This window comes from Tigriopus californicus, chromosome 11 (assembly GCF_007210705.1).
Source record: "Tigriopus californicus strain San Diego chromosome 11, Tcal_SD_v2.1, whole genome shotgun sequence".
Lineage (NCBI taxonomy): Eukaryota > Metazoa > Arthropoda > Copepoda > Harpacticoida > Harpacticidae > Tigriopus > Tigriopus californicus.
The window spans coordinates 14,459,611-14,472,559 of record NC_081450.1 but is presented as its reverse complement, the minus strand read 5'-3'; the positions used below and the strand labels follow the sequence as shown (position 1 = coordinate 14,472,559).

The 12,949-nt window shown below is 39.9% G+C and overlaps 1 protein-coding gene across 3 annotated transcripts; it reads right to left on the bottom strand.

The window, feature by feature from the left end:
- Nucleotides 1–9,057: 9,057 nt before the first annotated feature.
- Nucleotides 9,058–12,949, bottom strand: LOC131889960 (solute carrier family 22 member 13-like). Of its 3 annotated transcripts, none has more exons than XM_059239200.1 (9): nucleotides 12,589–12,949; nucleotides 12,374–12,525; nucleotides 12,139–12,273; nucleotides 10,664–10,821; nucleotides 10,440–10,608; nucleotides 10,150–10,377; nucleotides 9,876–10,090; nucleotides 9,623–9,810; nucleotides 9,058–9,556 (listed from the first exon to the last, which is right to left on the bottom strand). In XM_059239200.1, exons 2-9 carry the CDS (start codon nucleotides 12,442–12,444, stop codon nucleotides 9,353–9,355), a joined length of 1,368 nt encoding a protein of 455 aa, XP_059095183.1. In that variant the 5' UTR covers nucleotides 12,445–12,525; nucleotides 12,589–12,949; the 3' UTR covers nucleotides 9,058–9,352. The 3 variants fall into 3 exon arrangements, with proteins under 3 accessions (XP_059095183.1, XP_059095181.1, XP_059095182.1); XM_059239198.1 differs by having other exon boundaries at nucleotides 12,139–12,311; nucleotides 12,374–12,503; XM_059239199.1 differs by having other exon boundaries at nucleotides 12,374–12,503; nucleotides 12,589–12,948.

The following is a 12,949-nucleotide window of genomic DNA, read 5'->3' as shown; positions in this document are numbered from 1 at the left end:
CAGTTTCCAGCTCACGAGCTGGGCTGCGCCAAAAAACAGGTTTCGAGCTGAGCTGGGTTGATCGGGTTGATATTTAGAGTCAAGTCTGAGCTGGCCCAAGTCCGAGCTGGCTCATGATCGAGTTGACCCATGTCTGGGCTGAGCTATCTAAGATGGATTGGAAATCAACTGAACGACTGAAAACAAAGAATAAAAATAAATGGCAGGACTCAAGCCCGGCAGGACTCAAGCCCGGCAGGACTCAAGCCCGGCAGGACTCAAGCCCGGCAGGACTCAATATTTTTTTTTAATTGATATTTTCAATTGATCGTCAGTGCTGTAATATGAATCTCAAACTTCAGAAAGTACTCACATGTGAGTAAGAGAGAACCTCATGAGCGTTTTTCAAAAAGATGGATTTCTAGAAGACCTGTATGCCGCACGGAAAAAGAGGGTGACCCATAAGAGAGAAAGGGATAGCCTCTGTGTACTCTTGAAAGAGCGCTCTTAACATAATTTTCAGTGCTTCTTTCTTCATTGAAAGTACTAAAACATCAATGGCTATACTATAAGATAAACAGCCAATTTTCAGTCTCTAATCTTATATAATCAGTTTATTTTCATACCTAAGTGTGGAGGTATTGTAAATTCCAGTATTGGCTGGCTTAACACCCCCTCCCTCAACCATAAGATTGACAAATGCAAGACATAGGTTTGAACAAGCACTTATTGATAACTGCAAAAGTGACATGCAATGCCTAATATATTATTTGTCAATCTCATCTTCAATCTCTTCCAAAAAATAAGCAAATTAATATCCAGATGAAGTTTCATTCAATAAGAAACATCAAATGATGAATTGAATTGGAAGATGCAGGATGATAAACTAAAAAAAATAAGTTGATGAGAAGATGAACCTTTTAAAATGTAACCAAAATTATCTGGTGGATAAAATACCGAATAGTTAGGGCTGGGAAGATATTATGTAATCGTTCATTTTATGAAAACTGAGGTTTAAGAGCATTTAAATAAAATTTAAAAAGCTTCAATCTGGCTCCTTCTGCTTTGATGACAGTTTTTAAATGCTGAGAAATTTCTCACCAATGCAGCATGCAATACCACAAATGGGCATTTGCTTGATTGTCTCAAGGGCTTTCTTGATAAAATCATAAGTAATTAATAAGTAAGGATAAATCTTTCAGGCCAGTTGAGAGGTCCTAGGAGCAACTTAGTGATCGAAAATTGAATAACTTCAATTTAGTCACTGCTGTCCCAAAAGTTTAATTGCAGAACTTAACTTGCACTCAGTGCTTCTCAAAGTAGGGAGGCATGTTAAGCCCTAATTGATATATCATTGAACAAACTAGGACTTCAAAATGCTCATAAAATCTGCTTCAATAATTTTATTGAAAGACAGTTTTTTGTCTCATTGATAAAGTGCATTCCGATGGTTAAGGCATTTGAGGTCCCATTCTTGATGATTCTGGTTTTCAAAATTCACATTTGGGATACAAAAGCGAGTTGTAAAAAGTGACTTGCAGACAAGAATGTGGCAATGTATCTTTCAGAACATGTCATAGAGAAGAAAGATGGTTTACTTCAGAAAACCTGTTAGGGTAGGGAAGAGCAACAAAATTAACTTCTAATAAATAACTATTAGGTGGATTTCTTAACAGATATAAGGGTGATTTTGCTACAACCCAAGACTCAGTTTCATGATATTTTGAGAAGTTTCAAATTTTTGGATTATGACAGCTCTTGCATAATTTCTAACAAAGATTACTAATTTTGAAGGAATTCCAAACACTTGTGGTTATTTTGCTTTGGGTGTACACTTTTTTATTGCCCATGCACTGACGAACAGAAATTTCAGTCAAAACCAAGAGAAATGTCCATGTTTCAGACACTTCATTAGGACTACATAAGGGTTCAAACCATTGAGTGCCACAAATGTCATTGATTGGTCACTTTTTTCTTACCTCATGATAGTGGTTCTTGCTCTAAGAATTTCCCATGGGACATAATATCAGGATAATTTGACTGAACACCGTGTGGAAAGGTTAGTGTTGTTTAATAGCCATTTTTCTATCATTTGTTTCATGTGCAGTTGTAGAGAGAAGTTCATATTGGGACACAATGTCGCATCACCACTACTGAATAAATGACTGAGCTTTTCTGGTGAAAGCTGATGGGAACTCAATCTTATAGAAAACACTTCAAGAACAGTTGCACTGACTCAATCTTAGATAATCATATCTAGGGTACCCTAGACACAATACAGTCAACCATGATGTTAGTCTGGACACACAATGGCGCAAATTATGCGCGGTAAAGAAAACTTAGTTCAAGTGAACTCTTTTGCAGTTAAGGCCACTTCTTGATTCGAACTCAATCAAGGTTCAAACGGATTTCATATTCAAAGCCAACGTAACTTTTAATACTATTTTTAAACAACAAAAAAACATGATTTGATTATGTAAACTAATGGAAAATATTTCTACTCTAATATACTTCAAAATGCTTGACATTTTGTAAACACCTTACAATGAAATGTATGCATTGTCTCTAATTATTTGCCTCCTAATTTGAGAAGAGAAGCCCTGATTTAGGACTCTCAAGCAGTGATGGGAAAAAGCGAGATTAATCGAATTCCTGCCACTTTCTGCCACAAGTGGCTGAAAATGGCAAAAAGGGGCAGAAAATGGCAGAAATTGCTAGAGGGTGGTCAAAAATGGCAGCTGGTGTTTCGAATGGCCGGTCTTGATTCTAAAAGATGTCAAAGACAAGAAGAATCATATGGGTTGGATAAGTTTTTCAAATGTTCTTTGTTACAAAGCTTATTGATATAGCATTGGCCGAAATGCAAAATGTTCCTCAAATATTGATATTTATACTGCTTGATGGCTGATTGAATTGATAACAGTGTCCATAGACCACTTGCACTATCCAAGGCCTAGCCACAACAATTACAGGTTTTTTTCATAGTCATCAAAATAGTTATTGAATCCAATGTAACTTTTTTAATTACCATTGTCGTCATTTTGACTTTAAAAAGTTTAGGCCAAATGGCATCCCTGACTCAAATCGATTGCGGTGGCAAAATTCAAACTCGATCACATTCCAATGAGGTTTAGTTGTTGTATCTTACATTTGATGCAAAATACCCATCCCAACGTGTCAAAACTACATACAGGTAGGCTTAAAAATTAACGGAAGTGATCGTAAATACTACAAAAGATGATTTAGAATATTACAAAGGATTCCATTTTCTGACATTTTTTGCCACTTATTTTGGACATGCATTCTTCGTTGATCAGCTTACCTTACAGCTTAAGGTCGTCCAGTTATGCCGCTTTGGGTACATTGAGGTCAAAAAACGAGCTTTCGCAATTGTAACATAGCCAGAAATGATGTAAAGAATAAATCATTTTCAACCCATGGTGATCACAATAGTATGGAGTTAAGTAACATTTCTAGGCAACATGCCAATCAAATAACTCCTGTCAACTTATTTCATTTGCCACTTGAAAGTACATCTTGGAGGATGTTTCAAATGGCGGGTCTGAAAAATAAGCTGATTAGGGACAGCTTGAGGAAGTCTATCTTCCATTGGAAAATAGTAACTTTTTAAACATGAATTAAGCCCAAAAATGAACAGTGACACAATTCCAGCTTACTATCTTCAAACAGCCCCGGTCTTGCTGTATTCAATACGAGATACCATTTTGCTCCCCTCTTCCATTTTTCTAAATTAATGGATTTGGGCACCGTGTAGAGGAAGCAACTTCTAGAGAGTGCGATGACAGCCAGCCAGGCTAACTAGTTTTCAGAGCGAATGAATGTCAACTGACCGGCTGCTAGGGTTTAGTTTCTGATTGCAGAGGCGCTGCTTTCCATCAGAAAGAGTTGCACTGTCCACTGGTTATCAATTCCGCCGCAGTGAAAAACACAACAAACTCGATTTTTACTCGATAAACTTTTTGCTAGTTTTTAACAATTTACCTCATAAAACGTTAACGTGCGTCAAAAAAAATGAGAGTAATCGATTTAAGCGGAAGTTACGTGAATAAAGATGATGTGTTCCAAGTTTGAACATCATTAGGTGGAGCGTGACTACGTTTTGTAACCTAAAAAGGTTCCAAAAAGTAGCTTCTTATTCATAGCAACCCACCTTATTCGAAAATGACGCTTATGTGTCTTGCAATTACAACCAAATGAAATACAACTTCTAAAATTGCATGGAAGTATGGCTTCTGAAGTTCGTCTTCAGAAAAGATCGACGTAGAGCTGCCTCATTTGATTCTCATTGAGATCGACGTTCGGCCTTGATCTGGGATCGAGTTTGGCCTTTGTAAAAACTCAACACTGATGTGCAATGGAGGTCTAAAGAATTGGTTTCTGGTCTCCAACCTAACACCTCAACTGAACCTCAGTTTGTCGGACTCTCGACCGGTATGTCGTATTTATTCATCGCTGAGGCCCAATCCTTTGTCCGTTGAGGTGACATTTACTTCATTTTATGTTTGGAGACAGAAATTTCACGACTTTTATACGTCAAATGGAATGGATCAGTTTCCCGTTCGAGAGCAACGTGCTCAATTGCGCTGATGCATGGATATGGTCCAAATGATTTCCCAGTACCAAGATGTTGCCGACGACGAACCTGTTTTCCTAGTGTTGGACAACATTCAAATGGGTGGCCAAATCCGTGAATACCGTTCGTTGAAGGCATGATTTCAATACTCTACGTAGAGCAGAAGCCTGGAGAATCATTTTGCAATTTATATGTTTGGCTCAAGCTTGTTGGTAGCTTGGCAGAGCTCGAAAAAATCCGTTATGAAGATATTCTAATATCCCGATTGATTGTGGCAGTGGCTCTCCTTTGCATGGATGATTCGACGTTAGCCCAAGTAGAAGCAAAGTGTGCATAATCGTGGTAAGACGGTGGTGCAAATCTTGCTGCACTTCAAGGCAAGACCAGTGTGTATGCTGCTCGAACTTCAAAGCCAGCAAGAAGCATCAGCACAGTAGGAGCAAACCCAAAGGTCAAACCATGACCACTTCAAGTCGTTTTGGAAGGTTCAGTTTTAGTGAACACGTTGGTCCAAACTGCCCTGCGCAACATCAAACCTGTCGTAATTGTGTGAGGGATGGTCGTTTTCAACGCAAGTGTTTGTCGAAAAGTGATTCCCCAAACTTGCCTGTGAGGGAAAGTGTCTGTACTGCACGAGTTGATGTGTCGAGCACAAAGGTGCAAAACACTCGTTCGAGTGCCACCCCTAAAGGTAATATCCAAGTGTGTAATCCGTCCGGTGACACGCCCAGCGATACGTTTGAAGCAGGTGTGCTTCCCGACACTGGAGCAACCCATTGTATTGTTCAGATCAACTTGCTGCATTTGCACAAAGTCTCCACTTAAAATGGCTGAATTATAGTGCACGCGTGAATGCCTATGCTAGCCCCGATACTGACATCATGCTGTTGTATTAGTCTACCATGGTTGATTTGCAATAGGATAAGCTCGTGGAATGTTCGCCAGAGGGCGCGAGGGAGGATCGGGGTAAACACAGTGTTGGCCAAAACACAGGGTCCGTATGAATTGACGAAATTTCTGCATCGAAATGAAGATCTGTTGTGCGGTTGGTTGCTTCAAACCCGGCTTCTCATGCCTTCCCAAAGGATCCCGCCCTTCTTAAGCGCTGATGCATCCGAATAAACCGTGCCAATGACAAGAAGAAACTATGGAAACCAAGCCCATCATCACGTCTTTGTAGCGCCCATTTTGTCCCTGTCCAATGATCCCAAGTGGAGATCAACAACAGAAGCGACTACGACGTGGAGCAGTTCCATCCATTTTCAAACACCGATCCATCACACCAACCAACCAGCAGTCTTTGGCTCGAAATGAAAGACTTAAGCGACGACTACAAAAACATAGTGCCGCTAAAGTAACACAAGTCGAGGACCAATCCGAAATTTCACCGGATTATTTTTTTGATGCTTTGGATAATTGCCAACAGATTGAAATTGCGAGTGAAATCGTGAAGAATTCCCTTGAAAAAGGCTGCCAGACAGATGCCAGTACCTTGACTTTGGAAATAGACACACAAACAGAGGACGACGACTTTGTCGAAGGATTTGGAATTGAGGCATTCTAAGACAAGCCGGATTCAATAACATATTTTAGTGGGTTTGAGGATTACGACCATTTCTGTTATTTCTTCTCTTGCTTAGGCCCTGCTGCTACAAGACTCCGACATCAATCAAAGAAATTGACACCAAGAAATGAGCTCTTCCTAACTCTGATCAAGATGAAGCTTGACATCGATGATCAGATGATTGGTTGCCTGTTTGGCATTTCTCGACAATGTGCCGGAAGGATTTTCAAAACTTGGTTAAACTTCGTGTTCTTCCAACTTCAAGAGCTTCATATCTGGCCATTGAAATCAGTGATCCAATCATTTATGCCTGAAGATTTCCAGGCTAAGTATCCAAACACTCGTGTAATCCTTGATGCAACAGAGATTCCAATAGAGACACCATCCAATGTGCGAGCACAGAGCACTACATGGAGCTCCTATAAAAATAGGAATACTATAAAGGTGATTGTTGGAGTCAGTCCCAATGGTGTTGTAACTTTCATTTCCGACGTTTATGGAGGCTCGGTATCTGATCGACAAATTTTGGAGTGATCAAAAATAGTTTCCTCCAATGATTTATTTCAAGACCATGATTCTATCATGGCCGATCGTGGTATTCAAGTTCAGGATCTTATGGCATCTAAAAATGTTCTTGTGAACACGCCTACAGCTATGAGAGGCATCAATCAGCTGCCAGCTGAGACAGTTATCAAGGATCGTAGGATAGCATCTGCCCGTGTCCATGTAGAGCGGGTCATTGGCCTTGCTAAAACATACAAAATTTAAAAAAACGCCTTGCATTCTGCCAAGACTAAGTACACAGATAAGATTGTATTTGTTTGTTTTTCCTTGTGCAATTTCCGCCAAAATATAATGCAAAACTAACGATGTGTCAAGTGAATTATGTGCTTTTTTTGCTCTACTACATTGGAATCATGACAATATCAATGTTACATTTGAGAAATGATATAATGTATGTAGTGGTCATCATAAAATGAGCTCAACTTTGACAGCATTGAAGTGTGGAAGAAATGTTTGTCATAAGGAATTTTGAGAACAAAAATACCTTGCAATGAAAAAATGACAAAATAACACAGCATCTTCTTTGCAATTGCAAGCTGTCCTTGAACTTGAAAGTAGTATCTGTGAGTTTGCCTCAGTCGTACTTTTCCATTGGAGTCCAGATGAAGAAAATCTAAATTATTGATGCTGGGCATTTCTTCACGGATCTTGAATGGACACTTTACTTCCAAGAGCGACTCCTCATTTTCAACAAAGCCATCAGGAGAAGCAGCCAGGAATGGTACAGCGGGGTCAATTACGAGGCCAGCATCTCGCACAATTTTTCCCGGGTCTTCCACGAATTTCCTTACTGCAACACTTTCATAAGGTTTTCCATGCACGACGGCTGCCACAGAGAGGTTCCTTGTTTTGAACATGGATTCGCAAAACTTATCGTGTGATCTTCTATTTGATACATGGCAAATTACGCCGAAATGGCTTGCTGTCAAGTGCCATTGCCTATGATCAAACCACTCTTTTGAATTGGCCTGGTCTCGTGTTCTACATTCAATGACATCAGCTTCTTCTGGTGTAACTTTGATCTTGTCTTGAATCTAATATTCGGGAAATCTTTTTGCAAGGTAATGGTGATCGTCCACTGCCGCTTGAAAATTTGCCTTTCCGTATGAGTAACGGAGGGTAATGTCTCTTGAAAATTGGGAACAATAGTTTGTCGTCATATTCTGGACCTCACTTGTAAAATTGGGTCGCTTTCGATCAATCTCCAATCTTGGGTCTTCATTGTCTTCACTCCCCAAATTGAGAGAATTTTGCATCATTATTATTTTAAGACCTTGAACTTTGAGTGGAGAACCTTGATGAGCTTTTGTCGGTCGCTTAAAAGTCTCGAGCTTGTCAGTACAGCTTTTCTGGACTGCAAGCTCACCTCCGGACGTAAATTTGACAAGCAGGAGAAGCACGCATACGATATGTTTGCAAGTGGCCGACGGTCCCTTTCCAGCAGGGCATTCACAGGCCGAGTTTTGTACTTCGCCAGAGCTTTGATCCACCGTAATCTTGATATTGTAGGACACATGCTTCTTCATTTCGGCAGAGACAATCCCAGTGAAGAAAACCAGTTCAGGAGTTTTTAAAAAGCTAAGAGCTTCAACGGAATCATCCATCTTTTTCCCTCTCTTCAAAGCACCGTGATCACAGGAACTCCTTTTGTCCATTACTTGTCTTGTCACGACGTACTGTTCAACATGTTCATGCAATACTTTGGGGAGGCAATTCCAAGTGTCTAAAGTCACTGATCGGAAGCCAAAGTGAGGCCAATTGGGCATGGGTTGCTCTTCCGGCAAAGAAATAGGCGGACCCTGAAAGTTCGAATTTCGGAAATAATCTCCCAGACTAATTGTCAACTCAGCTTTGCGGCCCAACGTTTTGGCCCCAATCTTGACAAGTTCAGTTCGCAGTTGCACAATACTCATTTGGGCCCACTCGGCATCCATTGCAATTCCTTAAGTATCACTAGTACTCGATTCCTAAGGTAGAACCGCGATCAATGAAGTCAATGGTGAGGGATCTTTGATTGTTGTTTACGGCGAAGCCCTCTCGCGACCTCTAACGGCGAAAAAGTTGTGAGCTTCCCTTATTGATCGCAAGTACGTTCCAATACTGTGGAGATGACGTTTCGAGAGTGCGTGGTCCGACTTCATTGTTCAATCCTGTTCATAAATTTGAAAGATAGAAATATATCTCACTCCAAGAAGACAGATGTTCGTTTCAAAAAATAGCTCGGGAATCGTATATTTCGTGAGAATATTCGATTTGGGGGATGTGTGATATATCTACTATACTGGTATGCCTCTGTCCAACCATTTCATACTCACTTCATGAAGTAATATTTATGGATGGAAAGAGGTTAATTGCTCAGAAATGGACAACTGCTGTTCTCTCCATGGCGAATGAAATGATCAGGCCTGAAGATCCTCCTGAATAAGAATTTTATTTTTTATTTTTTCCAGAGTCAAAACCTGGCTTTTTACGGCTGGGTATTTACATTTCGAGTACGTCGTCTTCTCGATTGATCCACGTTCAGGATAGAGCAAGACACGAATATTCCCAGACATTTTGATAATGGAAGTTTTTAAAGACTGCGTATCACGAGAACTTGATGCACAAGGAATGTATTGTTCTTTTTTATTTGTATAAAGTTTGAGGTTCGATTATTTTGAATTAGTCATTCTCTCTTTTTGATCAGCGTTCCAAACCCTCCAACTGAGGTAAGGATAACGTTTGGACCTAGCCAGATCCTCCACACACTCTGGAAACTCTTGCTTCAAGGTCTCTGGGACAAAACTAGTGGTAATGGTTCCAATCACACCCATCATGACAAAGATACCATACATCATCTTGATATCGGATTTCCCCTGCAACAAACGTGAAAATCATTTCTTACGCTATTCATCTGACCTGATTTTGATTTTGTCACTCACCAAGAGAATGACATATGGGCCCACAGTTCCGAAAACGAGTGCTACTGTTGAGGTCAAGTTCATTCCAGTGACTCGGGCACATGTCGGAAAGATTTCCATGTTTTGAACGTAGTTGATATACCAGCCTATATTTCCTAGTGTTTTAGCCACTATGGCTAAGGTGGTCACCAGCCATCCCAACGAGTCATCTTTAATTCATAACCAATTATGTTAGCCTTGAATTCTTGATAACTGAACTTAATATTTTCGTCACCTTCAGCGATTGGAATGATGGCGGCAAAACATATTGTGGTTAAGATCATGCACACACAATGGGTCCACCTTCGGCCCACCCGGTTGATGAAAAATTCTCCAATGAATACGGAGGGCATCTCTGTGAGACTGATTATTGCAAAATTGACGAACTGGTTACCCGCTAAATTTTCCACGTTTAGTTGTCCACCAATGTAAAAGAAATCATTAACTGTCCTAAACACGAATATGAGAATTAAGTCTGGAATTACATATCCTAAAATCACCATCATTACCAGGTTACGCCTAGAACCATGGTTAGAATCATCAAATATTTGGAGGATGCCAAGGATCGGAGTCCAAAACCAGCTTCTCCTTGGACCTCTCTGGAGATTTGAGCCAATTCCAGCCCAAGATTGGGAGGAACCGGTTCTTTGTTGTATTTCTTGATGGTTTCAATCACCTTTTTGGCCTCGGAGATTTTTCCTTGGTTTAAGAGCAACCTTGGGGATTCAGGCATCAGTCTGAAAAATGAATACATGTGAGCGTTGGTCTTTTTTTCTAAATCACGACGGTTGAAACTTGCATCATGAACGGCAGGAGTAAGAGTCCTGACAAAGATGTAATCAAACCATAAATGAACCAATGCTGGCAAGCCCAAGCGATCATGGCCAAGGAAACCATTCCAAGAACCCAAGAGGCCCACCCGGCCACATACACGTGATGTCTGCCTCGCTCGTTGGTAAATTCAGCCGCTATGACAAAAATGGCCTTTGAAGAAACTTCAGACATCAGAAAATTATATCTCACCTAGGGTGTAAGCCACTCTGATACCAAGGGGAAAATATCCGGATCCCACAGCCACGAGAACCATGCTCAAGTAGTAATATTCGGTGAAGAAGAGGAACGTCGTTCGCGTCACAATAAACAATAAGTTGGTCAAAAGGATCACCGGTTTTCGCCCCCAACTGGAATAAATAGGTTCAGTATCCAGCGGCGGTCAACATTGATATCAGTTTTCCAATTTTTATTATTTTGTTTGAAAAATTAGCAATAATGATCGACTTCCTAGCAAAGGGCTGTTTTAACAAATCTGTTTGGAATTACTATTTTTATGTTTATAAAACTTGTAAAATGATACTTGTATTTTTCTCTTCAATTTTCGCTTACCTTATTTTCTCTTTTACAAGCCTATTACAAACATCAAAGGTTTACAAATTAGTCAAGAACTTCTGGAGATATAGACTGAGAACTGAAGCAAAAAAAATATCTCCAAAACTGTTCACTTTATTCCAAAATGCACTTCATACGAGCAGTTGTTAAATAGATGAACTTGGCCAAGTTTGAGCCCAAACCTACGCTTAGGGAACTCAGTAGATATGTCCAAAGTATGTAGTAAACATTACATAGAATTTGAATGTTCGGCCTGCTCTTGGCTTTATAAGCTTTATAAGCTTTTGACAACATAACTTTGAAACAAACCAATTTACAATTACATAATATAAAATTGACCCACCTTTAATTGAAGGTATCTACGTTTCTTATTTTATTACTTTAACTCGAATAGTGGCTCAGAGTTGCTATAACCAAGAGCAGCCCGATTTAGTGGGAAGTTCGTTCACAGTCCGTACTTCTAGAAGTTCGTGAATTAGTCTTTCTGAATTAAAGCTAAGACATGGGCATTGAGCATCTTTATGTTTTATATTGATACTTCAAATGTTCACGGTTGTTGCAAGCTACTGAAGGAAAAAAAACTTGGGGAAAATGCCGCGGAAGCACAAGAATAGGTGCCATTACGGGTGTACACTTTGGGTAGATATTGCATTGCGTCAATATTTGAAAGCTTCCCAAGATCTAAAACTAGTTGTTTGACAGAAAATTAAATTTATTCAAAATTTAAATCTCTCTAGGATAGCGTCACAAATCGTCTCCAAAAGAGATGATTTTTTTCCGAGAAACACTTCATAACGAAATAACTGAGTGGAAGTCTTTTTGAATTGACACGGTCAAGCAAATTTCTCTTGTGATCGGCCTTAACTTTTCAGACTCCAGGTGTTCGGAACAATATTTTTTTCTCTGATCCACAATATTGGTGGAAATGATAACGCTCAGATCTAAGCAAATTTCTTGCCTGCAAAGTTTCGCTTTCAGTCAAATATTGTTGTATCTTTCAAAGTAAAAGGTGAAACTTAATACAAGACCTTTCTTAAACACCATTACAATTTGATTGGAATGTCCGCGAAATGTACACTAGCTCTTGTGATTCTTCATTTTGAGTGCCTTACCTATCACTAAGTTGCATCACAATCAAACCATTGATAATCGAGCCAATACTTTGAGCCATCATGAGGTTTGCCCCTCGATCAGCTTGATCACAAACCCAATCATTTTCCACCGCTAGACTGTGAAATGCATCTGAACTGGATAGATTGAAGAATTGGCCATTTGGACAAGATATCTGCAAAGGTGAGTAGTCTTAAAGTGGTTTAAGGACCAAGGAGCTTCTTGAACGAATCTAACCTTGTTCGTCTCGTGAAAGCATTGGTTGGAAATGAAATCAGCCATCCCGCCAAAAGCCATGCATTCCGCATTGGTTGTGCTGATTTCAGCCATTTCACATTCCATAACGTGGTCTTGATAAAGAAAGGGACTAAAGAAGAAATCGGAATTTTCTTGGAATCGATCATGCAACCTCGAGTTATTTCGAAAAATTGCCCGTTTTCTGTTGCTCTCACTCGTCTTTAATGTTGTCAGGGAGGGCACATCTTGTTGGAGGTGTGGTTATGAGGAACACCAATTGGAACATGGTCATGGCTCCAAGGAACCCAATCAGAAATATGTACACCCAACTTTGGAAGAACTGGAAGCGTCCAAAGCCTAGAATATCCTCGATTCGTTGGTTGGCACTGATTTTTGTTCTTGAGTTGGCATTTTCCAAAAAAACATCACTTTCTAAATCAGACATTTTAGGCTCGAATTCTTTTCGTTTTGGCTTTATCTTGGACACTCGAACAGGCACTGCCCCACTACCACAATACTATTATTGGTAAGAGCGTCAGTTCAAATGTGTCCCATAGTACATATGATTGTATCCAA